At 49.2% G+C, this 27361-nt stretch overlaps 1 protein-coding gene across 1 annotated transcript; it reads left to right on the forward strand.

Annotated features, from left to right (window-relative positions):
- The first annotated feature begins 221 nt into the window (after positions 1–221).
- On the forward strand, positions 222–27361 carry fcer1g (Fc epsilon receptor IgFc epsilon receptor Ig). Its single transcript, XM_048525473.2, has 6 exons — positions 222–463; positions 23210–23301; positions 23655–23699; positions 25098–25172; positions 25852–25872; positions 26805–27361. Exons 1-6 carry the CDS (start codon positions 415–417, stop codon positions 26868–26870), a joined length of 348 nt encoding a protein of 115 aa, XP_048381430.1. The 5' UTR covers positions 222–414; the 3' UTR covers positions 26871–27361.

Below are 27361 nucleotides of genomic sequence, written 5' to 3' on the forward strand. Positions count from 1 at the left end.
TGTGCCTCTACGTTTCTTTGTCCTTACCAACGACCCCCCCCCACGTTTCTTTGTCCTTACCAACGCCCCCCCCCCCCCCCCCCCCCCCGCTGGTCTGTCTCTCTCTCCCTGTGTGCACTCCCCAGCCTGCTCCCTTCTCTTCCCCATCACCACCCAAGCCTGCTCCCTCACCCCGCTCTCTTCTCTCCCCACCCCCCCCCCCCCCCCCCAAGCACCCACTCCTGCCTCTCTGTACTCCCCCACCCACTTCCTGTTTACTGTCTGGCCACATGCCGACTGGTCAGTTCCACTGCCTGTTGAAGGACTTCCTTCTGTGTTCACACAAGGCAGCCTGCAGCCCACTGTACACAGACCGGAGCAGATTGTCCGCTCTCTGTGAAACCGTGCATTAGGATTCTGCGAAACCCGTCTGCCATGCAGCTCCTCCTGGCCTTCGTGCTTCTGTTGCAGCTTGTTCCTGCAGGTCAGTGATCCAGTTCCATGTTTCCCCAACCCCATCGTTCTGTCTCTCCCCCTGTCTCTCTCTCTCTCTCTCCCCCTGTCTCTGTCTCTCTCTCTCTCCTCCCCCTGTCTCTCTCTCTCTCTCCCCCTGTCTCTCTCTCTCTCTCCCCCTGTCTCTCTCTCTCTCTCCCCCTGTCTCTCTCTCTCTCTCTCCCCCTGTCTCTCTCTCTCTCTCTCCCCCTGTCTCTCTCTCTCTCTCCCCCTGTCTCTCTCTCTCTCCCCCTGTCTCTCTCTCTCTCCCTCTCCACCCCCCCCCCCCCCCCCCCACCTGCCCTTTCCTCATTTGTTCCTGTCTCCCTCTGCTCAGTTGATTTAAAGTGTTATCATTGTGCGTGGGGTTGATCTGATAAGCCTTAAGACAGACAGACAGTGGCTTTAACAGGAATGGTGCTGGGCACAGGAAATGTGGGTGAGATAACCCACCTTAGTTGGCGGAAACTTCACTGCCCACACCGCCTCTGACCGATATCAGCTCCCCATTCACAGCGCCTCAACTTTAAAATGTTTTTCCTTATTTTGAGGCCTGTACAGACTTCCCTATCACTGCAATCTCTTCCAGCAGCTACACCCCCTCCCTATCTCTGTTCCTTTCTTTGTCTGGCTCTGATGTAACTCTGTAAAAGCTGTTCCAGCCGTGGTCTTATGAAGTGATTTGAAAGCCACCTACACAAATCCGAGATGATGTGGGGAAAATTGAGAGGACAGGGCTTCAGTGGCCTCCGAGCAGACAAGGCTATAGGGGGCATTGGATTGATTCAATCAAAACAAGGGAGGGATTTTGAAAGAGTCATTGAGGGGGAACGGAGCGGTAGGAGGATTGGGAGCTGGAGCAGGGTCCAAAGGCCGGTGGGAGAGATGGGGATGGGGGTGGAATGTTTTGATGCAGTGTGATCCCAAACATGCTGCTGGTGGTGGGACGGCAGCGCAAGCAGGCATCTTCCAAAAATCAAGGGAATTGTCTGAGAAGGGATTAGCCAAATGGCGGGAGTGCAGTGTGGGTGGTGTTCTGGCAATGGGCTCGCGCTGGCCGAATGGTCTCTTTCCCCCTGTCGGCTTTCCAAAATTCAAGGTCTTCACTTGTGCAGACTGGGGTTGAAAGGAGCCAGAATTGAAAGTTTCACACTGGACCCAGCTCAAGCCCGCTCAGCACGCGCACGCTCGTTATGTTATAAGAACTGATGCTTTGAGTTTGGAACAGAAATGCCTATGACTCTTTTTTTTTCTTGTGCTGGGCGCTGGTCACTTGCAACATGCAGAAGCTAGGCCTGAAAACTGGGCCGAAGAGCCGCAGTGGAGCGGCATGTGGGGAGAATTTTGTCTAATAAACGCTCCTCGCACTTTCCTGTCAGTTTTGTGTCCAATTTCAGCAGAGTCCGTACCTCCCTGCCTGGTGACCAGGCCAGGGGTCGGCCTGCGACCCTCTGGGACGTTTTAAGTCTCACCTGCCCATACAAGTATGCTTGAAATCAAACCCCATGCTAAAGATTCTCGAATAAGTATGTGCTCTCCAATTCACCTTTTTTTAGGCCCGGTTTCGCAGAAACAATGAGCCAGATCACGACGTCTGTTTATCTTCCGATCAATCTATTCGAGAGATGTTATCACGCTACAAACAGGAACGGGCCCTCAGCCGACAATGTTGTGCTGACCATGATGCCAGATTAACCAATCCCTTCTGCCTGTCTTTTGGTCCATAGCCCTCCATCCCTCGTGTATTCATGTGCTTAGTTTTAAAAAAAACCCTAAACACCCCTATTGTATCTGCCCCCACCACCACCCCTTGGCACCGTGTTCCAGACTCCTACCACTGTCTGTAAAATAACTCTTTTTTCCCCCCCCCCCCCACCCCATCTCCTTTGAACTTTCCCCCTCTCACCTTCAATACATACCCACCCCAGTATTAGTCACTTCAACTTTCAGGGGGCTGGGAGGGGAAAAAGGGTTCTGACTCTCAACCCGATCTTATGCATCTCATACTTTTATACACTTCTTTAGGGTCCCCCCTCAACAGCCACCTAGATTCCCCTTACAGCTCCGACCTGTAATCCGGCAGCGTCCTGGTAACCTCTTCTGCACCCTGTCCAAAGCCTCCACATCCTTCCTGTAATGGGGCGACCAGAATTGAACACAATACTCTAAGTGCGGCCTGAGCAAAATCTTAGAAAACTGAAAAATGACATCCTGTCTCTTGTACTCAATTCCCTGACCAATAAAAGCAAACCCAATACCTTCTTGACCACCCCATGGACTTGTGTGGCCACTTTTGGGGAGCTATGGACTTGAACCCCAAGTTCCCTCTGGACATCAATGCTGTTCAGGGTCCTGCCATTAACTCTATGCCTTTCCTGAATATTTGGTCTCCCGAAGTGCATCACCTCACACTTACCCAGATTAAACTCCATCCTGCCCATTCCTGCTCCGATCCACATCCCGCTCTTATCCTTTGACAACCTGCACTTTCCACAGCTTCACCGATCTTGGCATCGCCTGCAAACTTCCTAACCTACCCATCCACATTTTCATCCAAGTCATTTATACACCTCACAAACAGCCGCCGTCCCAGTACGGATCCCTGTGGGACATCACTTATCACAACCCTCCAGCCTGAAAAACACTCTTCCACCACTACCCTCTGCCTTCTATAGACGAGCCAGATCTGAATCCAAGCAGCCAAGTCACTGTGGATCCCCTGCATTTTAATCTCCTGGATGGGACTAACATGAGGGACCTTGCGAAAGCCTTCCTGAAATCCATGTCAACAACATCCATTGTCACTCTCATTTATCACCTCCTGAAAAAAAAATCAAGTCAGTAAGACATCTGCCCTGCATAAAGCCATATTTTTCCAAATGTGTGTCAATCCGATCCCCAAGAATTCTATCTGGGAGCTTCCCAGCCACCAAGGTGAGACTCACCAGTCTAGAGTTTCCTGGCTTATCCCTATTTCCCCTCTTGAATAGCGGAAACAGCAATGGCCAGTCGCCAGTCTTCCAGGACTTTGTGTGGCTCGTGAGGATATAAACATTGTGGTCAATCCCTTCTTTTGCCTCTCACACTAACCTGGGGCTAGATCCCATCGGGCCCTGGGGACTTAGCCACCTTAATGCTCTTCAAGAGACTCAACACCATTTCTTTCTGGATCTCAAAATGCCCTGGCATATTCGCAAGCTCCCACACAAATTGCACTAACCTCCATATCCTTCTCCCAGGTGAAGAGTGATACAAAGCACTTATTGAGGATCTCATCCACATCCTCTGCATCCAAGCACAAGTCCCCTTCTTTATTCTCGTGTGTTCCTACCTTCTCGCTAGTTATCCTCTTGTTTATAATGTATCTACAGAATGCCTTGGAATTGTCTTTAACCCAATTTGTCAAGGTCATTTCATTGCCTTTTCTTGCTCTCCTAATTCCCTGCTTGAATTCTTTCCTACTCCTTTGTATTCTTCACTGTCTAACTTTAGTTCCCTAAATCTTACATATGCCTTCCTCTTCCACCTCCCTCTTTTTTTGACTAAATTCACAACTTCCCTCATTATCCAGGGGTCCCATACCTTGCCATCCTTATCCCTCTTCCTTACTGGAACATGTCAATCCTGAACTTTCATCAGCACACCTTTGAACAGTTCCCACATGTTAAATATGGACAAATTAAAACTCTAACCTCTGTATCCATTTGGCTTAGAGACTCAGGGGGAATATATAGCTTAAGCCAAAGGAAGATTGGTTGGGCTATTCTTTGGTTCCCAATCTCACATTGTTGAGATGATCCTCGTGTTGTTCTGAATTTTGCACCTCAGTTGTTCTTCTCCAGATGCTTCCACTGGCTTGCAAGAGGTGCAGGGTGGCTGGTTTTCTTGTGACAGCTCACTTTCTTGTCAGTGAAAAGTCAGAGTTTGCAGCACCTGCTGGAGGGAAAAAAGTGTACTGTTTTAAATCAGATTTGAAATGGACAGGAGTGACTGGAGAGGTTCAGCAGATCTGGAAGCTGCTGTGGTGAGAGAAACAGATATTTTGAGTCCAGCATGGCTTCTTCCAGACTTCTGTCCTGAACTATTTCACCAAGAGCATGCAGATTGTGCTTCAGTCCTGTGGACTTGCTTCATGTGAACAAATAAAACACAATTAATTCCACCCGTGATTGACGGCAAAATGTTTTATTTAAGTCTTACCCACCTGCAGTCAAATCAGCGCCGCGCTGTCGGAGGGTCAGCGCCGAAGGAGTGCCACGTGGTCAGAAGGATAATGTTGAGGAGGGGTTTGAGCTATTTTTTGTGGATCCCCAGCCTCTCCCTACACTTCAAACTCTCCAACCTGAGGAGGAAAGTGGAGGCTTTGAATATATTTTAAGGCAGCGAGCGAGAGAATGTTTTTAAAGAAGGTGGCGAGAGGTGGGACTGTGGCGTTGTCAGAGATTCCTCACCTCATCAAATGGAGAATCAGGCTCAAGGAATGGAGGGAAAATACTCATTCTTTTGGTATTCGTGAATCCACAAGTGAGGTGATGGTTTGGAGGTCAGCGATTTCAGAGGCAGGGTGAAGAGCTGTGTTGAGAATCGGGATGGTTGTGGGGTTTGGAGTGAGCGGAGTTTGAGGAAGTGAGATAATAGAGGTACTGAGGAGGAGAAATTGGGATATGGGGAAAAGGATGAGCCAGAGGAAGGTGACCGTTTCAAAATGCCTCTCAATGGTATCAGTTTCAGAACTTTGTAGGCTCTGACCAGACCCTCTTATCTGCTACAAAATGGCAGATGCTGGAAAAAGCAAAAATGGGTCACACTGGGTTCACAGCCTCCTGTCTGTCTCTGCAGTATATTACAGCTCCGTCCTCCGCCAATGTGAGTTTTTGGCGCAATGCTCCGTCTAGCTAATAACTGTGAGACCACAGTATGCTGTCGACCCAGTGTTCTCAGCAATGGAGCAGGTTCGGATACACTGTAAAGCTCTCTCTACACCGTCCCCCATCAAACACTCCCAGGGATAGGGACAGCACGGGGTTAGATGCAGAGTAAAGCTTCCATTTTTAAACTGAAAATAAAGGGAACGTAATGGCAGGATAGGTAGTGCGGCACTAGAGCAAATTTGAATTCATGGACAGCGAGATCGGGGAGGATGTTTAGCCTGTGTGAGTAATATTTGCCTGAATAAGTCCGAGGCTGAGTGAGTATGCCTAGCACCTGAACAGAAGTTACTGGAAAAGCTCAGCAGGGCCTGGCAGCGTCTGTGAAGGAGAAAAACCAAAGATAACATTTCGGGTGCGGGGACCCTTCCTCACAGCCGTTCACAGTATCTGCAGTCCTTTCGGTTTTTATTGAGTATATCTGGCGATTTCAAAGTAAGAGGAACGTTTGTCAAGGTCTTTTTCGAGTTCCATTGTAGTTTGAAGCTAAGAGTCTGACCACAAACTAACAGCCTTTTTGCACATTAAAATAGCCCTCCTTAAACTTGCAGCTGGTCCATCGTGACCTTACCTATAAATAACATGAAACCCTCGCGTGAAATTGCTTCCAGCACAAAGCCAAACTGAAAAGTGGCTCCTCCTCGCAGCTTGGCGAATAAAGGGGTTTTTAACTTCTGGTGTAGGGGAGTCTTTTCCTGGATGAGAGACCTGGGAATTTAGTTCAACGTGGAAATTTAAGGGTGACCTGAGCAAGGGTTACTGCAATGGTGTATCTCAAGGGTATTAACCCAGAAATATTCCGAGGGACCTAGTTTTGAACCCCACAGTGGCAGATGGTGGAATTTGAACTGGACCAAAAATTTGGAAGCATCGTGATTGCTGGGAGAGCTTACCTGGTTCGCTGATGTGATTTAGGGAAGGAATTCTGTTTGCCCTGTCCTGGTCTGGCCTTACGTTTGACCCCAGGGACTATGCAATTACTTTGACTGCCCTCTGAGCAATTAGGGAGGGGCAGTAACTGCTGAGCCTAGCCACATCCCCTGAGTGAATTTAAAAGCAGGCAGCGCAGTGCAGTGTTTGAAGTGTACATGTGGGAGTGACACTTTTTTACAATAATTTCATTGCTGGGCGATGGATGTTCACGATTGTCTTAAAAGTTGGTGCAAATCAGAAAAGTCTCTTGTTTGGAAAGATGTCGCTATTCTTGGATTTAACTGAGAAACACCGAGAATGAGGAAAAGTCAATCCCAGCGGGTAATGAAACTCGTCTGAGGCAGACTCCTTTGGAAGGGGACGGAAAAGCAAGTGATGGTAGCACAGCTCAGCGAAGTGGTGCCGGTGGCCCGTCATATGAGGGGAAATTGAGGACCTGACTGAGGGAAGGAAGAGAGAAAAGAGCAATAATCATCGGGGGCTGGGGGGAAACAGACTATCCTGTGGCCCATTCGCATGACCAAGAAGGGCATGCTCTCCCCCTGGGAGCGCGATGTCATAGGGAGACTAAGGGAGGGTGATCAGCCAGTTATGGAGTACCAATGACTTGGAATGTGATCCATAAGGGAAAGGAACTCATGAGTAGGCCATTCAGCCCCTCAAGCCTGCTCCACCATTCAATAGGATCATGGCCAATTTGGCACTTAGAAACATAGAATTTTACAGTACAGCCATTCGACAAAACATGTCCATACAAGCTCGCAAAAGATCTACCCAGCCAGCCCTGTCTCCGTAGCCCTCTCAATCCATCACTTCCAAATATACTTGCAGCTCTCTTCTGAAACCTCGAATGGAATCTGCCTCCACGACTCTCCCAGGCAGTGCATCCCAAATACAAACACCACGTTGTTGAGGCCGCTTCTGGAATACTGCGTGTAATCCCGGTCTCCCTGCTACAGGAAGGATGTTGTGAAACGTGAAAGGGTTCAGAAAAGATTTACGAGGATGTTAGAGGGCTTGAGCTACAGGGAGAGGCTGAGGCTATTTTCCCTGGAACGCCGGGGGCTGAGGAGGCATGTAATAGGGTGGAAAAGGCGTGCAAGCATATGGGGCAAAGGGAAAAGACTGAACATAGATATGATGCTCAGTTCGAAAGCTGTTGCACACGCAGTGGGTTCAATAAGCTCGATGAGCATTGAAACGATTCTGTAAAATTAAAATCACAAAGTTTAGACCGTCAGTACTTACTGACCCTCTGACAGTGCGGGGCTCCCTCAGTACTGACCCTCCAACAGTGCCCACTCCCTCAGCACTGACCCTCCGACAGTGCCCACTCCCTCAGCGCTGACCCTCCGACAGTGCCCATTCCCTCAGCACTGACCCTCCGACAGTGCCCGCTCCCTCAGTTCTGATTCACGTTTAATTTTCATTGAATTTTGCTGTTTGCATTTTCCAGTGAATGTGACGATATCTGTCCCAAACATGTTGCAGAGAAGTCCATGTTTATCACAACATTTGTTTCACCATAGTTCCTCTTGAGAAATTCCCTGCTGGTGTTTTGTCATATCGTGCAGAGCCTCTCAAACTATGGCTGAGCTTTAAATCCCAATAGAACCGGTCTCAGCTGTCAGGAAAGTGAGCTGGTTTTCATCTGTTAAAAATAGTCCCTGTGGTGTTGATGAACAGATGGAATTTACCATGTCATAAATCCAATACTGGACTCAGCGTCTCTTTCTCCACCATACTTACGCTGCCCCCAGATGTGTTTTGCGTGATAAATAATCTGTCCAATCTCCATCCGTTCGCCCTGTTACAAAAGCCCGGCAACACCATTTATTGCAGCATCTGTGAAGGGAAAAGCAGAATTAACATTTCGGGTGTTGTGACCCGTCCTCATGACTGTTCTGAGGAAGAGTCACCCCGGACCCAAAACGCTAACTCTGTTTTCTCTTCCACAGATGCTGCCAGACCTGCTGAGCTTTTCCAGCAACTTCTGTTTTTGTTCTTGATTTCCAGCATCCGCAGTTCTTTTAGTTTTTATCACCATTTATTGCAGCTCACCACATTACCAGAAGGATGTGGATGCTTTGTTTGGTTATTTATTTATTTATTATTCATTTGTTGCATGTACGATGCAGAGGAATACATAAAAACGGAGAAACTGGGCAGCGTTTTCACTCACTGGCACCCACTTGGTTACAAAAGCCATCATTAGATGGTTGTGGCAGAGCCAAAAGGTGAGCAAGAAAAAGAGGGAACTCCAGTTCTCAGGGCCCCAAGTCCCATCTCCGCAGCAGTGCAAGCACCGCTCCATTCACTGGGACACCCGTGGGGGCTCTCACCATCACCGTCTTCCCTCTCACCATCACCACCCTAACCATCACCCTCCTCACAGTCACCCCCTCACCTCACCCCCCCTCACAGTCACCCCCCTCACCGTCACCCCCCTCACCGTCACCCCCCCCTCGCCGTCACCCCCCCTCACCGTCACCCCCCTCACCGTCACCCCCCTCACCGTCACCCCCCTCACCGTCACCGCCCTCACAGTCACCCCCCTCACCGTCACCCCCCCCTCGCCGTCACCCCCCCCTCGCCGTCACCCCCTCACAATCACCCACCCTCACTCTCACCCCTCACCCCACCCCCTCACCTCACCCCCCCTCACAGTCACCCCCCCCTCACTGTCACCCCCCCACCCCCTCACCATCACCGTCTGCACCGTCACCCCCGCTCACTGTCACCCTCTTTCACCGTCACCCTCACCATCACCCCCCTCACCGTCACCGCCCGCACCGGTGAGCCCCCCCCCCCCCCCCCCCCACTGTTGATCCCCTGCTGACCCTTCAGCCCACGTTTGATCTGCTGTCACTACAGGGCACAGTGCTTGCATTCAGCTCTCTCCCACATGGCTCCCAGTCACGGGCCAACTCCTGAGGCCGGTGTATATAAAGGCAGGATATGTGGGGGCGGGGGGGTGTGGAATAGACCTACTGCAGAGAGGAATGAGATGAAGAAGAGAAAAAGAGAGGAAAGGGGAAAGGGAACTGGGGTGCAGAGAGGAGCTCCAAATGGACCGACCCATCCTGCTGCCATCTTGCTTTGGACAGGGTACAGAAAAGGTTCACCAGGATGATGCCTGGTGTGGGGGGGATTTTCGCGATGATAGGCTGGGTTTATTTTTCCTGGAACGCAGGAGGTTGAGGGGCGGCCTGATGGGGGTTTATAAGATCGTGAATCGCATGGACAGAGTCGAAAGCATAAGGCTTTTTCCCAGGGTGGAAGGGTCAGTTACGAGGGGACACAGGCTTGAGGTTAGTGGGGGGTGGGGGGGGTGGCTGGGGGATGTTTTTCACACAAAGTGGGGTGAGTGCCTGGAACGCACTGCCAAAGGAGGTGTTGGAAGCAGGATTCAAGAAACACTTGGACAAATGCTCAAATAGGAAGCGAACACAGGGATATGGATCCTGTAAGTGAAGACAGTTTTCGTATGGAAGGGCAAAATGTGTCGGCACAGGCTTAGAGGGGCTGAAAGGCCTGTCGCTGTGCTGTATTGATCTTTGTTCTATCTAAAGCCAGTTTAAATGTTTGTCATAGCTTTCTGCTGGCAGGTAATAGTCAGAGAAGTAAGATGACATCGCCATGTTTCTGCTCTCTCATTAGAGAGACTGAGACATTATTGGAGAGGAAGGGAACTGTGGTGGTTTAAACTGACGGTCACCACGCCTTAGGTGAGACAAAGATGGAGAAGCCAGAACTTAGAGGTAACTTCTGCCAGCGTCATTACTACCCTGTAATTGTGGAATCTGATAAAGCTCTGTCATTGTCACCACGCTGACCTTGCGATAAATCCATTGGCAGTCAGTGTTTTAGACACAATCACAATAGGGTGAGCGCTAATTATTTCAATAATACAATTGTCAATTGGGAGCCTAAATTCTTCCTTCAGTTCCACTAATTTCCTTGGGTTGAGTCTGTAATGATGTTGATTTATGGGTAAAGCATCTCCTATATTAACATCTTACGCAGTCCACATTGTATTTACCTTGAAGCATGAGGATTTCTCCTGTCTTATTTATGATTCTATAACAGCTTTTATAAGTCTGTGCTGGGAGATAGCATAATATTTCAAGCTCCTCTATGTTGTACAATTTGATCATGGGAGGGTTGACTTTTAAATTTTCAATTTCTGATTTTGTTTCTCATCATACTGATGTTTTCATTTTACATCCATTTACGTCAGCACTAAAACAGACTATTTCACTGTCCCCCCCCCCCCCCCCCCACCCCCTTAGTATTTCTCCCATCCATTAACATTGCACACCTACTGAATTATCCTTCCGTCTGGAGAACTCACCACGTACTTCACATTGTGGAGTTTCTTTTTGATTTTCTAAATTGCAGCGAACATTGTTTTTAATGGATCCTCAAGAGACAGGAAACAACACACAAGCCTTTGCAACAAAAACATAATTTTGCACATTGGCCTTTTTATCAGCTCTAGCTTTCATCGTTTGATGAACATTTTTCAAATTCATTTTGACCAGCTCCTACTTTGGTTGGCTTTTACTTCTGAAACTGACACATAGTTTGAAAGTATAGTCTCTGAGCTTTGATTTGTAACTTTTTCTTCAATCAATTTAAGGTTTCCTTGCAACTCATGTCCATATTATTAGTTGAAATGGACTGATCTGTGGACTCATTAGGTGCATCCCTAATGGCAAACAGTAACAAGGGTATTCCTTAAGTCCAATCGTCAAGATGTGGCTGGCGATAACTTCCAGTCACGTTCTTTTAAGGTTTCAAGGATGCTTTCCTGACTGGAGGCCTGTGATCAGCGGTGTTCCTCAAGGATCAGTGGAACTCCCGTTGTTTGTAATAAACATGAATGATTCGGCTGAAAATGTAGGCAGTCAATTAGTAATTTTGCAGACAGCATAAACAGTGGTGGGTTTTGTGGATTGTAAAGAAGGACATCAAAGGATACAGCAGGATATAAATCAGTTGGGAAGTTGGGTGGAAAAATGGCAGATGGAGTTTAATCCAGACAAGTGTGCGGTGATAAGGTGTGGAGCTGGAGGAACACAGCAGGCCAGGCAGCATCAGAGGAGCAGGAAAGCTGACGTTTTGGTCTGGACCCTTCTTCAGAAATGGGGGAGGGGAAGGAATACATTCTTGGAGGTCAAACGCAGGAGGGAAGTATACAGTAAATAGCAGGGACCCTGAGGAGCATTGATATACAGAGGGGTCTTGGGGTGCAAGCGATTAGCTCCCTGCACGTGGATCGGGTGGTAAAAAAGGCTTATGGCGTGCATGCTTTCATCGGTTGGGGCACTGAGTATAAATGTTAGCAAGTCATATTGCAGATGTATAAAACTTTTATTAAGGCTGTATTTGGAGTATTGTGCGCAGTCCTCGTCACCACGCTATTGGAAGGATGTGGAGGCTCTGGAGAGGGTGCAGAAGAGGTTTACGAGGATGTTGCCTGGATGGGGATGTATTAGCTACAAGGAGAGAGGGTGGACAATCTTGGACTGTTTTCGCTGGAGACTGAGGGGCGACCTGGTAGAAGTGTATAAAATTATAAGAGGTATGAATGGATGCAACTTTTCCCGGGGTGGGCATGTCAAATACTTGGGGGCAAAAGTTTAAGGTGAGAGCAGGAAAGTTTAAGGGAGGTGTGTGAGGCTAGTGTTTTTACACAGTGGGTGGTAGGCGTCTGGAGTGCACTGTGGGAGAAGGTGGTAGAAGCAGATGCAATAGCAATGTTTAAGAGGCATTTACTCAGACACACATGAAGAGGCAGGGAATAGGGGGACATGGATCATGTGAAGGCAGATGGGATTAGTTTAGAATGGCATCATGGTCAGCACAGACATGGTGGGCCGAAGGACCTGTTCCTCTGCTCCCGTCCTCTGTTTTCAAATTCCTTGAGATTGCAGACAGGAGGCCAAAGAGGTACATTGTCACATTTTCTAATAACTTATCTTTTTTACAAATACTTCTGACATAAGATTTGAACCTTGATCTGATTGTATTTCTCTGGGTAATTCATATCTTGATTCAACATTTTGTGAGTCTCTTATAAAATTACATCGCATCACTTAGAGGAACTACCAATTGATTAGGTTGCGTTGCATAAAATTCTCGATCCGGGATCCATCAGTTGCCTTTCTATTTCGGAAGATGAGCTGAATACTTTCTTATTGTTCATTTATGGGATGAGCGTGTTGCTGGCCAGGGTAGCATTTATTACCCGTTCCCTAATTGCCCAGGGGGCAGATGAGAGTCAACCACATTGCTGTGGGTCTGGAGTCACATGTAGGCCAGACCAGGTAAGGATGGCAGTTTCCTTCCCTAAAGGGCATCAGTGAACCAGGTGGGTTTTTCCCAACAATCGACAATAGATTCACGGTCACCATTAGATTAATTCCAGATATTTTATTGAATTCAGATTCCACCATCTGCCGCGGCAGGATTCGAAAGGCCTGTAGAATGTTATCTGGGTCTCTGGGTTGGCAGTCCAGTGATAATGCCACAGGCTATTGCTTTGTGTACTATGTATCATTTTTGCCTTTGGTGGCTCGGTGGTTAGCACCGCAGCCTTGTGGCTCCAGGGGCCCAGGTTCAATTCCAGCCTCAGGTAACTGCCTGTATGGAGTTTGTGCATTCTCCCTGTGCCTGTGTGAGCTTCACTCGGGTGTTCCTCCCACAGTCCGAGGATGCGCAAAACTGGCCACGCTACATTACTCGGGATGTGTAGGAATTGGTGCGTTAGCCGTGGAAATTGCAGGGTGGAGTGTGGATGGAATACTAACGTATAGTGACGAAGGATGCTATAGGTTGCAGAGAGACATAGATAAGCTGCAGAGATGGGCCGAGAGGTGGCAAATGGAGTTTAATGCGGACGAGTGTGAGGTGATGCACTTTGGTAGGAGTAACCGGAAGGCAAAGTACAGGGCTAATGGTAAGATTCTTGGTAGTGTAGATGAGCAGAGAGATCTCGGTGTCCATGTACACAGATCCTTGAAAGTTGCCACCCAGGTTGACAGGGGTGTTAAGAAGGAATACAGTGTTTTAGCTTTTATTAATAGAGGGATCGAGTTCCGGAACCAAGAGGTTATGGTGAAGCTATACAAAACTCTGGTGCGGCCGCACTTGGAGTATTGCGTACAGTTCTGGTCACCGCATTATAAGAAGGATGTGGAAGCTTTGGAAAGGGTGCAGAGGAGATTTACTAGGATGTTGCCTAGTATGGAGGGAAGGTCTTACGAGGAAAGGCTGAGGGACTTGAGGCTGTTTTCGTTAGAGAGAAGAAGGTTGAGAGGTGACTTAATTGAAACATATAAAATAATCAGAGGGTTAGATAGGGTGGATAGGGAGACCGTTTTTCCTAGGATGGTGATGGCAAGCACGAGGAGGCATAGCTTTAAATTGAGGGGTGAAAGATATAGGACAGATGTCAGAGGTGGTTTCTTTACTCAGAGAGTAGTAAGGGAATGGAACGCTTTGCCTGCAACGGTAGTAGATTCGCCAACTTTAAGTACATTTAAGTCGTCATTGGACAAGCATATGGACGTACATGGAATAGTGTAGGTTAGATGGGCTTGAGATCGGTATGACAGGTCGGCACAACATCGAGGGCCGAAGGGCCTGTACTGTGCTGTAATGTTCTATTCTATAACTCTATAATACTGTTTGGACGATCAGTGTGGCCGAGCGTTCGTCCACACTGTAGGGCTTCTATACCAAAAACATCAGTGACTGACTTCATTGCATTCCCTCCCAGAAGAGTAAGGAAATAAAATGTTTCGAATTCTCTTTGTTAATACACATAGCTGACTTTTCTTGATTGTCCTAAACTATCTCATCCTTCATCATTGAGAAAATACAAGCCATCTATATCACTGCCAACAGTTTTCATATCCTTCCAGTTTTCTGATGCCTCTTTTGCTGAGGAATTGTTACAATTGCTTCAGGGATAGCAGCAGCTACAGATACTGGAGAATCTGAGACAACAAGGTGTAGAGCTGGATGAACACAGCAGGTCAAGCAGCATCACAGGAGCAGGGTCGAGGCCCGAAACATCAGCTCCTCTGATGCCGCTTGGCCTGCTGCGTTCATCCATCTTTACACCTTGTTATCTCTATTACTGTTGCTGTCGGTTTTCCATTTATCTTCCAACAACCAGCTACAGTATACCCAATTCTATTGCAATGTTATTTTTTTTCTACAACGTTTTGGATTCTAGCCTTTCTCCTTTGTTAGTTTGCAATCCTTCTAACTACTCCCTAAAAATGATACCTTCTACGGTCCGGATCTTGCTGGATTTCCATGTGACTATTTTTCCCCATCTCCGTAACAATGTGGAGTTTCATGGGTGTCTCACAGAACATGGTCCTGTGCTCCCCTCACTTTTTAATTTCTTCTGCCCCCGTTTACATTGCTCCTTTCGTTTCTGACTCAAGAGATTTTGTTTTCAGAGCACGCACTTTCTCTTTTGAGACTTGATGTCGATCTAAGTAAATCTTGTAGTTAGCTGGAATTCTATTTCTGACTTATTTCACAATCCCAGTTTCCCTGACGTCTGCAAAATTTGCTTCTGTCGTCAGTGGTCAGAAACACTGATCCCATAGCACTTCTCTTTCTCCTTTGCACACACTGCAAAATCCCTGCTAAAATTTCTTTCTTAAAGTCCTACATTGTAATCGATAATCTTCAAGGCCGAGCTCAAGCATTGACTATCATCATTAACTGTTTCAAAGAATAAAGAACAAAGAGCAGTACAGCTCAGGAACAGGCCCTTCAGCCCCTCCAAGCCTGCGCTGACACATCTCGTCCTTCCATAGTAAAACTGTCTTCACTTACAGGATCCCTCTGTTCCCTTCTCAGTCACGTATTTGTCCGAGTGTTTCCTGAGTGCTGCTATTGCGCCTGATTCCGTCACCTCCTTTGGCACCGCATTCCAGGTGTTCACCACCCCTTTGTGTGAAAAACATGTCTCACATGTCTCTTTTAAACACCACCCCCCCCACCTCCTCCCACCTCAAACCTGTGTCCCCTTGTAACTTTTCCCCCTGGGAAGAAGCCTCATACTTTCCACTCTATCCATGCCATTCACAATCCTATAAACTTCGATCAGGTCGCCCCTCAACCTCCTACATTGCAGTGAAAACAAACCCATTCCATCCAATCTTTCTTCATAGATAAAATCCCCCAGACCAGGCAACATCCTGGTAAACCCTCTCTGTACCCTCTCTGAAGTATCCACATCCTCCTGGTAGTGTGGTGACCAGAACTGCACACAATATTCCAAATGTGGCCAAACTAAAGTTCTGCAAAGCTGCAGCGTTACTCGTCTCTCCTTATATTCAATGCCCCTTCCGTTGAAGGCAAGCCTGCCAGGGGCATGTTTCACTGCCTCATCTACCTGCACAGCCACCTTCAGGAATGTGTGGACCTGCACACCCAGATCCCTCTGCGTATCAAAACTCCGAAGGGTTCTACTATATAATTTCCATCTGTACTTGACCTTCCAAAATGCACCATCAGACATCGGCACAGTGGCTCAGTGGTTAGCACTGCAGCCTCACAGCGCCAGGGACCAGGGTTCGATTCCAGCCTCGGGTAACTGTCTGTGCAGAGCTTGCGTATTCTCTTTGCGTGGGTTTCCTCCGGGCGCTCCAGTTTCATCCCACAGTCCAAAGATGTGCAGGCTAGGGTGGATTGGCCAGGTTAAATTGTCCCATATTCCTCAGGAATGTGTGGGTTAGGGTGGGTTGGCCGTGCTAAATTGTCCCATAGTGCCCAGGGATGTGCGGGTTAGGGTGGGTTGGCCGTGCTAAATTGTCCCATAGTGCCCAGGGATGTGCGGGTTAGGGTGGGTTGGCCGTGCTAAATTGTCCCATAGTGCCCAGGGATGTGCAGGTTAGGGTGGATTGGCCGTGCTAAATTGTCCCATAGTGTCCAGGGATGTGCGGGTTAGGGTGGGTTGGCCGTGCTAAATTGTCCCATAGTGCCCAGGGATGTGCAGGTTAGGGTGGGTTGGCCGTGCTAAATTGTCCCATAGTGCCCAGGGATGTGCGGGTTAGGGTGGGTTGGCCGTGCTAAATGATCCCATATTGCCCAGGGATGTGCAGGTTAGGGTGGATTGGCCGTGCTAAATGATCCCATAGTGCCCAGGGATGTGCAGGTTAGGGTGGGTTGGCCGTGCTAAATTGTCCCATAGTGCCCAGGGATGTGCAGGTTAGGGTGGATTGGCCATGCTAAATTGTCCCATAGTGCCCGGGGATGTGCGGGTTGGTTGCATTAGCTATGGGAAATCCAGAGATTGGGTTACGGGATGGGTTTGGGTGGGATGGTCTTTAGAAGGTCAGTGTGGACTTTTTTGGGGCCGAATGGCCTGTTTCCACACTGTGGGGATTCAACTAAATGTCTCTGGCATGTTACCATCCTTCCTTAAATAAGGTGTCCAGAACCGAACACAATGCTTCAAATGTAGTCTGACCAGGATTTGTAGAGGTAGAGCATCACTTTCTTGCTTTTATTCTCTATAATTCGGTTTATAAATCCAAGGGTCCTGTAAACTTTCTCAACAACTGTTTCAATTTGCCACCCTCAGAGAATCATGCACATGCACCACAAGGTCCCTCTGCTCCTGTACACCCATCAAAGTTGCTTTATTGAGCCTACATTGTCTCTCTCGCCAAAATGCATTATCTCACATTTCTCTGCATTGAAATTCAAAATGAGGCAAAATATCTTTCACCTATATTCTCTGTAGTTTTTAGGCACAGAAGGTAGATTTCTAATTAAAGCAAATAGATGGAGATGAATTTAGATAAATGTGAATTGGAAAGGCACATCAGGGCAGGACTTATACACTTAATGGGAAGGTCCTGGGGAGTGTTACTGAACAAAGAGACCTGGTGGGAGGCAGGTTCATAGCTCCCTGAGAGTGGAGTCGCAGGTAGACAGGGCGGTGAGGGAGGTGTTTGGGACACTGGCCTTTATTGGTCAGTGCATTGAGTACAGGGAGCTGGGAGGGTCATGTTGCGGCTGTACAGGACATTGGTTAGGGCCACTTCTGGAATACTGCGTGTAATCCCGGTCTCCCCGCTACAGGAAGGATGTTGTGAAACTTGAACGGGTTCAGAACAGATTTACGAAGATGTTGCCAGGGTCGGAGGGTGTGAGCTACAGGGAGAGGCTGGGGCTACTTTCCCCGGAGCGTCGGAGGCTGAGGGGGTGACCTTATAGAGGTTTATAAAAGCAGGAGGGGCATGGATAGGGTGAATAGACAAGGTGTTTCCCCAGGGTAGGGGGAGTCCAAAACTAGAGGGGCATAGGTTAAAGGTGAGAGGGGAAAGGGAGCTGAGGGGTAACTATTTCACACAGAGGGTGGTGCGTGTATGGAATGAGCTGCCAGGGGAAGTGGTGGGGGCTGGTACAGTTACAGCATTTAAAAGGCAGCTGGATGGGGACATGGATAGGAAGGGGTTAGAGGGACATGGGCCAAATGCTGGCGAATGGGACCAGATTAATGTAGGATATCGGGTCAGTATTGGCAAGTTGAGCCGAAGAGTCTGTTTCTGTGCTGTACATCTCTATGACTCTGGCTCTAAATTCCACATGGGAATAAAAATCATCGTCAATTTATTTGTTCTCCTGTTAGGCCTCCTCACTGGTCAAGTCAAGTGGTCCAACTTTGTTTTCTTTTCCTAATTCAGGACGTTTACATCCTATTTCCTTGTCTCTCTCCAGTTTTGCAATCTCTTGCATCTGTTTCAAGTTTTCCTCCTTTCAGCACTAAATATTGGATAATGATTTCATCCTTATGAGAAGCTGCTTTTATTTTCACCTTCACAGCATCTCGCAAATTTTGAAATGTGCTTGCCATTGAATAAATTCAGTGAGTGACCACACAAGAGGCTGCCAGCGTACTCTCAACCACAGAACATAAGTTTATTGCACAAACGAAACAAAACCAACAAAAGCTGTGTGACAGCATGGGACTATCTTGTCATAAACCGCAAAATGACAGTTTCAACGCACAGTTTCCCCTTCAACATCCTTAACGCATACTCAACCCCAGTGGATATCACTCCTTGCTTCACTCGTTAATTTCTTAGCTGATGAGCGCACAAACGTTTCCTTACAGAGCATGGACCAAATGTGATTCTCCTCACCCCCCTCCCAGAGACGCAGGGGGCTGAATCGTTATGAAATTCAGCTGGGAGTGTTATTTTTGGAGCGTTTTGTGAAAGATTTCCCACTTCGGTTTTAGTGAATTTTCCCATGCACTGTTATACAGTTTCATAATTCTGACAAACACATACATAGCTGCATGCATCAGGGCACGCTAACATTTCAATCACACTTGGTTACAGAAGTACCCTCCTCTGCCAGGACTTGATTGTGCCAATGTCTCGGGTGATATATTGAGCCCCCAGCATGTCAAATCATGCCAGCCTGGTGTGACATAGCCACGCAGGCTGTCCCCACAAGTATCACAAGAAGGCTAATGCCATTCTGTGCTCCACAAGTTAAATGCCAGCCCTTTCTCTCTGCCAGCTCACACACACTCCATCTGTGCCGTTGTGCCCACTTCCAACCAAAAGTTGAAACCCCACTACTGCTTGCTGTACCCACCCTCACTGGCTCTCACTCACACCACCCCCTCCCGAACCTTCCTCCCTCCTGCACTCCCTCCTCACTCACTCACTCATTCCTGACCAGACCTCCACCTGACTGCCCACAGTCTCCACGGGCTGCCCCCTTCGGACCTTCAGATACAGCCATTGGGCTGAAGCGCGGGCCGTGTGTTTGCCCGTGGGCCATTGCTGTTGGATATAAGTTTGACATCGAAGGAGCTAATTTCACAATAAAGCCCATTGCACTACCCACAAACCCTTCCCACACAACCACCTCTGGTTGTCCCTCCTCCACCCACTCTCCACCACTAACTGTACATTGCCAGTCACCAACTGTTATTTGGTCTTTAATCTGCTTGGAATTATACAACCATCAGCGAAATCCCCTTCTGGATGTAGGAAGATTTCCTAAACAGGGAAATCTGAAGCACAAAGGGATCTGGGGAGTCCTAGCTCAGGATTCTTTCGCAGTTAATGTACAGGTTCAGTTGCATGTTAGGAAGGCAAATACAATGTTAGCATTCATTTCAAAGGGAGTGCGAGAGCAGAGATTTCCTGCTTAGGCTCTGTTCAGGCAGCATTGGGAATATTGCGAGCAGTTTTAGGCTCTGTATCGAAGGAAGGACATGCTGGCCTTGGAGGGAAGTTTATGGGAATAATCCCAGGGATGAAGGGCTCGGCATACAAGCAAAGGTTGAGGGCCCTGGGTCTGTACTTGATGGAGTTTAGACGGATGTGTGGGTGGATTTGTTCGAAACTTATAGAGTACTGAGAGTCCTGGGTAGAGTGGATGCTTCCACCAGGAGCAGAGACTAGGATCTGAGGGCACAGCCTGAGAGTGAAGGGATAACGGTGAGATGAGGGGGGTGGGGAATCTGTGGAAGTCTATCACAGAGGGCTGTGAACACCAAGCCATTGTGCGTATTTAAGATCGAGGTAGATAGGTTCTTGATTAGAAAGGGGACCAAGGGTTACGAGGACAAGGCAAGAGAATTAGGTTGAGAAACATGATGGAGCAGACCCGATGGGCTGAATGGCCACTCCCTTGAAGATGCCCAGCTTCCTCGAAGAAAAGCTCCAGAACCAGAACAATCCATATTCCGTCCCCAGTTGGAGTGAAGTGGATTTGCAAACATCGCTTTTGGGTGAATCTTTGATTTTGCAATGGGCCGCGAGCAAAGAATAGATTAGTCACGCTCCCAGCCAGCTTCTTGCAGTTTCCCACTCCTGCAGCTTTCATGATATTTTTATACAGCGGGTTCCTCTCTGAGTCGGAAACGGTGGCGCGTTCCAAATGCAACCCCCAACTTGAGAGTGAGAGACACGACACTCAGGGAGAGACAGAGAGGGAGGGAGAGAATGGCAGACGGAGAGATAGAGGGAGAGAGAAATTGGAAGGGATAAGAGGCCGAGAGAAGGAACGAGGCAGGCAGAGCAGGGGTGAACAAAACTGGGATGAAGACAAAGAGAGATGTACATCAAGATGAACAAAGATGTGCAGAAGTGGAGAGCGAGGGGAGGGGGTGGGGAGAGAGATGACTGAGAGAGGGATAAAGATAAGGAAGAAGAGGGAATGGGGTTAAACACTTGAGATAAGGAGGGAGAAAGGACGCTGGGAGATACAGGGGAAAAGGGGCATGGGGAGATCACGAGTGGGAGAGGATGGGAGAAACTGTGAGATAGATAAAGTTGGAGAGGATGGGGGAACACTTTGAGATAAGGGGAAAGAGAGAGAGAGAGAGAGAGGACAGTAGAGTTAAGGAGAGCGAGTGTTGGACAACTGGGGAGACTGTGAGCTAATGAGAGAGAAAGAAGGCTGGGGGTTGCGAGACTGTGAGATAAGGATAGAGGACAGGCGAAAGCCAAAGATAAGGAAAGAGAGAAATAGAGATAGAGAGGACAGAGGGACACTCTGATAAGAAGATCAAAACTGCACACAATACTCCAGATAATAAAATGTGAGGCTGGACGAACACAGCAGGCCAAGCAGCATCTCAGGAGCACAAAAGCTGACGTTTCGGGCCTAGACCCTTCATCAGAGAGGGGGATGGGGGGAGGGAACTGGAATAAATAGGGAGAGAGGGGGAGGCGGACCGAAGATGGAGAGTAAAGAAGATAGGTGGAGAGAGTGTAGGTGGGGAGGTAGGGAGGGGATAGGTCAGTCCAGGGAAGACGGACAGGTCAAGGAGGTGGGATGAGGTTAGTAGGTAGCGGGGGGTGCGGCTTGGGGTGGGAGGAAGGGATGGGTGAGAGGAAGAACCGGTTAGGGAGGCAGAGACAGGTTTCTGCCTCCCTAACCGGTTCTTCCTCTCACCCATCCCTTCCTCCCACCCCAAGCCGCACCCCCCGCTACCTACTAACCTCATCCCACCTCCTTGACCTGTCCGTCTTCCCTGGACTGACCTATCCCCTCCCTACCTCCCCACCTACACTCTCTCCACCTATCTTCTTTACTCTCCATCTTCGGTCCGCCTCCCCCTCTCTCCCTATTTATTCCAGTTCCCTCCCCCCATCCCCCTCTCTGATGAAGGGTCTAGGCCCGAAACGTCAGCTTTTGTGCTCCTGAGATGCTGCTTGGCCTGCTGTGTTCGTCCAGCCTCACATTTTATTATCTTGGAATCTCCAGCATCTGCAGTTCCCATTATCTCTGACACAATACTCCAGATATGGTCTCACCTGGGTCCCTGGACAATTGCATCAAGATTTAGCAGATAGACTCAGAGATAGTAGGAACTGCAGATGCTAGAGTCTGAGATAATACTTTGTAGAGCTGGATGAACACAGCAGGCCAAGCAGCATCAGAGAAGCAGGAAGGCTGACGTTTCGGGTCAGGACCTTTCTCCAGAAATGAAAATAGACTGTTGCCTTTTATGCCTCTCCAGGGCACGACGATCGTAGCTCTATGGCTTTTGTGATCAGACCTGACACAAAGACCTTTCCCTGTTCCAACGTTTGCAAAACACACCTCAAAAAGTGTGAAATTCCAGCAGGATGGGGTCTTTCCCTCCGTCAACGTCCTTCTCAACATCTCCCCGAGAGGCATGGTGACCCTCAGGTTAAACTCACCACATTATCTCTCTCTAATGAGAGAGCAGCTCTATGGTCTTGTGGGAGCATGACAATGTAACCTCTATTAGTGACATTACACACCATGAGTCCATATTCCAAAGAAAAGTTCAATTCGTTAATAAGGTTCGGAATGAAAAGCCACTCCCAGGGGTGATAACTGGTTACTGTTTATGAATATAACATCTGTCTGGGTTCACTGAAGCCTCTAAGGGAGGTACATCTGTGGATCTCGCCCAATCGAACCTCCAGACACACAGTGATAAATTGGATTATCATTTATTCACTAGTGGATGTGGGCGTCTCTGGCTGGCCCCAACATTTATTGCCTCCTGTCCCTACTTGCGCCCCCTTAAGAAGCAGTGGGGAGCTGCCTTCTTGAACCCCTGCAGTCCATCTGCCGTAGGTTGCCCCACAGTGTCCCCTTAGGAACGGAATTCCGGGGATCCTGATCCAGCGGCACTGTAGGAACGGGGATATATTTCCGAGTCAGAATGGGGACGGGCTCGGAGGGGAACATGCAGGGGGTGGGGGTCCCATGTACCTGCTGCCCCTTGTCCTTCTGGATGGAAGTGGGTCGTGGGGTTTGGAAGGTGCTCCCTGAGGGTCTTTGGTGAGTCTCTGCAGAGCGTCTTGTAGATGGTACACAGTGCTGCGACTGAGCGTCGGTGGGGTGGGGGGGGGGGGGGGGGGTGGAGGAAGTGGGATATTTGTGGATGTGGTGCCAATCGAGCGGGGGCTGCTTTGTCCTGGATGGTGTCGAGCTTCTTGAGTGTTGTTGGAGCTGCCCCCATCCAGGGGCAAGTGGGGGGGGGCGGTATTCCATCCCACTCCTGCCTTGTGCCGTGTAGATGGTGGGGCAGGATTCTGGACGGGAGTCACTCGCTGCAGGGTTCCCAGCCTCTGACCTGCTCCTATAGCTGCTGTGTTTATGTGGTGGGTCCATTTAAAAGAGCAGATCAGAGGCTTGGAATCCCGCAGTGAGTAACTCACCTTCCTCACAGTTTGGTGTCATGAGAAATTGACGAGTCAGTCAATTACTGGCAGAGGAGGTGGAGTCTCCCTCAGGGAAGGGAGAGGAATCAGCGTTACCCACACTGTAAATGTAGCTGCTCTTGCAAAAGAGGCTGACTTCATCTCCCTCCCTTTCTCTTCATTTAGAAGCGCTGCAGCCTCCAGAAATCTGTTATGTGTTGGACGCTGTTCTCTTTGTCTATGGAATTGTGCTAACAGCTCTCTACTGCCGTCTTAAGGTGAGGTCCAGAGGAGGGTGGTCAGTGTGAGGGAGCTGGGTTAACATCAGCACAGATACAGTCAGTAACACAGGGCGCTGGGGGGGAGAGGGGTTACTGAGTGACAGTGTGAGGGAGAGGGATTAACATCAGTAGGGATACAGTCAGTAACACAGGGCGCTGGGGGGGAGAGGGGCTACTGAGTGACAGTGTGAGGGAGAGGGATTAACATCAGTAGGGATACAGTCAGTAACACAGGGCGCTGGGTTGGGGGTGAGGGGTTACTGAGTGACAGTGTGAGGGAGCTGGGAATGAGTCTGAGGCGTCCGCATGAAGTAAGTTTATTAAATCTCTGACTCTTTTACTGGATGCAGCTACAGATGCGCAAAAAGGAAACAGCCACAGGATCGGAATATGAGGTAAGGAACGTGTGAGGTATGGATCATAGAATCCCTACAGTGTGGAAGCAGGCCCTTCAGCCCTACAAGTCCACATCAGCCCTCACAGAATCCCACCCAGACCCATCCCCCATAACCCACCTAATCTACACATCCCTGAACACTATGGACAATTTAGCCTGGCCAATCCACCCAGCCTGCACATCTTTGGACTGTGGGAGGAAACCCACGCAGACATGGAGAACATGCAAACTCCACACACAGTCACCCAAGGGTGGAATTGAACACAGGTCCCAAGTAACCACTGAGCCACGATGCTGGCCCTCTACCCAACAGTTATGCTATTGCCATTTTAAAGCATTCCACTCCCCCTCTAACTGTCTCTGTTCTCTCCATTTCCAAGTACTTAGTTTAACACACAAGAACCTGTTCCTTTGGACCATCTCTCACCATCCCTGCCCTGCCAACACACAAGACTCAATGACCTTTCCTACCCTAGATTCCCTCCATAATCTAGCCATCCTGCCAGGGACTCCCTGCACCCTTGATCAGCTTTCATACCCTAGACTACATGCTACCCTATCTAGTTTCTCACCCTCAGATTCCCAGTCTTCTTCAGTAAGCCTTCCTCCCTCGACTTGCTGCCTTCCTCAATAAGCCTCCTCCCCTTGACTTCACTGCCTCCTTTGGCTAGACTACCTGCCCTCCCTTGGCCAGCCTCCTAGTCCCAGTCTCACTGACTTGGATTCCCTCCATTTCTCAGTCAACTGCTCTGTCTCCCCTCTCTTGCATCATTAAGTAATGTTTCCCCAGGAAGAAGAAAGAATAGTAGCTATTCAATTGAACAAGTATGTTGGATCTGTTCCTGGACTGGGTCAGGGTGACCAGGAAAAGACATACAGGCAGGATGACAGGATAGAAACAGGCGAACACACACAACATGGGAAATGTGTCCGCCTCCACAAGGCAATCAACAAACAGATTCCGACATTAGCCCACCATGTTCACACGAAAATAGGCTGTACAGTCAGTCAGCACAAACACTCTCCTACCCACCCCCCCGCCAAACAGATAGCATGTGAGGGGGTAAATCCGGTGTGTGTAAATGGGGAGGGGGTGTGTGAGGGGGTTAATCCCCCTCCGATAGGGGAACAGACTGCCCAGTGTGTGTAAATGGGGAGGGGGTGTGTGAGGGGGTTAATCCCCCTCCGATAGGGGAACAGGCTGCCCGTTGTGTGTAAATGGGGAGGGGGTGTGTGAGGGGGTTAATCCCCCTCCGATAGGGGAACAGACTGCCCGGTGTGTGTAAATGGGGAGGGGGTGTGTGAGGGGGTTAATCCCGCTCCGATAGGGGAACAGGCTGTCTGGTGTGTGTAAATGGGGAGGGGGTTAATGTGTAAATTTGTTTCGATGTGACAGGAAATCCGTGGCCCTCGGAAGGACATTTATCATGAAATAAAGCCGGGGAAAATGGAATCTCAGAAGGAAATGCCAGTGAGTCGAAATTTCAGTTTCAATGTGTACTTTCTCTGTCCCTGCCCTGGGAGTGTTTGATGGGACGGTGTAGAGGGAGCTTTACTCTGTACCTAACCCCGTGCTGCCCCTGTCGCTGGGAGGGTTTGATTGGGTGACAGTGTAGAGGGAGCTTTACTCTGTATCTAACCCTGTGCTGCCCCTGTCGCTGGGAGCGTTTGATGGGGGACAGTGTAGCGGAAGCTTTACTCTGTACCTAACCCCGTGCTGTCCCTGCATGTATTTGATGGTGGACAGTGTAGAAGGAGCTTTACTCTGTATCTAACCCCATGCTGTCCCTGCCCTGGGAGTGTTTGATGGGGGGACAGTGTAGAGGGAGCTTTACTCTGTATCTAACCCCGTGCTGCCCCTGTCGCTGGGAGTGTTTGATGGGGGGCAGTGTAGAGGGAGCTTTACTCTGTATCTAACCCTGTGCTGTCCCTGTCCCTGGGAGTGTTTGATGGGGGGGACAGTGTAGAAGGAGCTTTACTCTGTATCTAACCCCGTGCTGCCCCTGTCGCTGGGAGGGTTTGATGGGGGACAGTGTAGAGAGAGCTTTACAGTGTACCTAACCCTGTGCTGTCCCTGTCGGGGCTGCAGTAAGCCTGTGATGTTGATACCACTCTGTAATGTGGACCTCCCTCATTCTCTCCCCACGCAGAAAGAAGAAGGAATCTACACAGTAAGAGTTCTCACTTTGTCTCTGTATCTGTCTGCGTCACTCTCCCTCTCTCCCTCTCTCTCTCTCTCCCTCTCTCCCTCTCTCTCTCTCTCTCCCTCTCTCTCTCTCCCTCTCTCCCTCTCTCTCTCCCTCTCTCTCTCTCTCCCTCTCTCTGTGTGACATTATCTCCATTTCCCCTCTCTATATCGCTGTCTGTGTGTGCCGGACTGTATCTGTCTGCCTCCGTCAGTCTGTATTTCTCATGTCTGTCTGTCTGTCAACCTGTCACTTTGTGTCAGTCTTTCTCTCTGTGCGCCTGTCACTCTCCGTCTCTCTCTCTCTCTCTCTAACACTCACTCTAACCTCTCTCTCTCCCTCTCTCTCTGTAACACTCACTCTAACCTCCCTCCCTCTCTCTCTAACACTTACTCTAACCTCGCTCTCTCTCTCTCTAACACTCACTCTAACCTCTCTCTCTCCCTCCCTCTGTAACACTCACTCTCACCTCTCTACCCTCTCTCTCTCTCACACACACTCACTCTAACCTCTCTGCCTCTCTCTCTCCCTCCCTCTCTCTCTCTCCCTCCCTCTCTCTCTCTAACACTCACTCTAACCTTTCTCTCTCTCCCTCTCTCTCTCTCTCTAACACTCACTCTAACCTTTCTCTCTCTCCCTCCCTCTCTCTCTCTAACACTCACTCTAACCTTTCTCTCTCTCCCTCCCTCTCTGTCTAACACTCACTCTAACCTTTCTCTCTCTCCCTCCCTCTCTCTAACACTCACTCTAACCTTTCTCTCTCTCCCTCCCTCTCTCTCTCTAACACTCACTCTAACCTTTCTCTCTCTCCCTCCCTCTCTCTCTCTAACACTCACTCTAACCTTTCTCTCTGTCCCTCCCTCTCTCTCTAACACTCACTCTAACCTTTCTCTCTCTCTTCCCCCTCCCCTACACAGGGTCTGCACGGCCAGCAGATGGAAACCTATGAGTCCCTGCAGCCTCAGAAGTTTCAGAAGTCGTAGGGAGTCCCCTGGCCCCCCACCCTCCCGGGGCGATCGCGGAGCGGACTCTCAGGGGGCTCCCGCCGAATTGGCCAAACGTATTAATGCCAAGGCTACAGTTTCCTACACATTCCCTCAACCCAGCTTTTCAGTTTATGACGTTTCCACAGCTGCTGCAACATTTCCTTCAGCGATTGAGGCCTCGGCCTCCACAGGAACAGGCCATTCAGCCCCTCCTTCTCCAGCCTGGCCCACAGGGACAGAATCTCCTCAATGTCTGCCTTGAATAATTTGTACTGAAATGCCTTTCAACACGCTTTTGTGTGCCTTGTGTATGGGGTCGGTGGAGTTGGGGGTGCGGGGAGGTAAGGGGGAAGAGGTGTGTGGAAGCGCGGATGGTGAGGCTCACCCAGTCAAACAGCTCGGTGCTCCACAGGCTCTCTGTCTCCCTCGTTTCCTTCCCAAACGGACCCTGGGCTCTTCCTTTCGCAATAAACTCGACTCGAGGTGCA

This window comes from Stegostoma tigrinum, chromosome 46 (genome assembly GCF_030684315.1).
Source record: "Stegostoma tigrinum isolate sSteTig4 chromosome 46, sSteTig4.hap1, whole genome shotgun sequence".
Classification (NCBI taxonomy): Eukaryota; Metazoa; Chordata; class Chondrichthyes; order Orectolobiformes; family Stegostomatidae; genus Stegostoma; species Stegostoma tigrinum.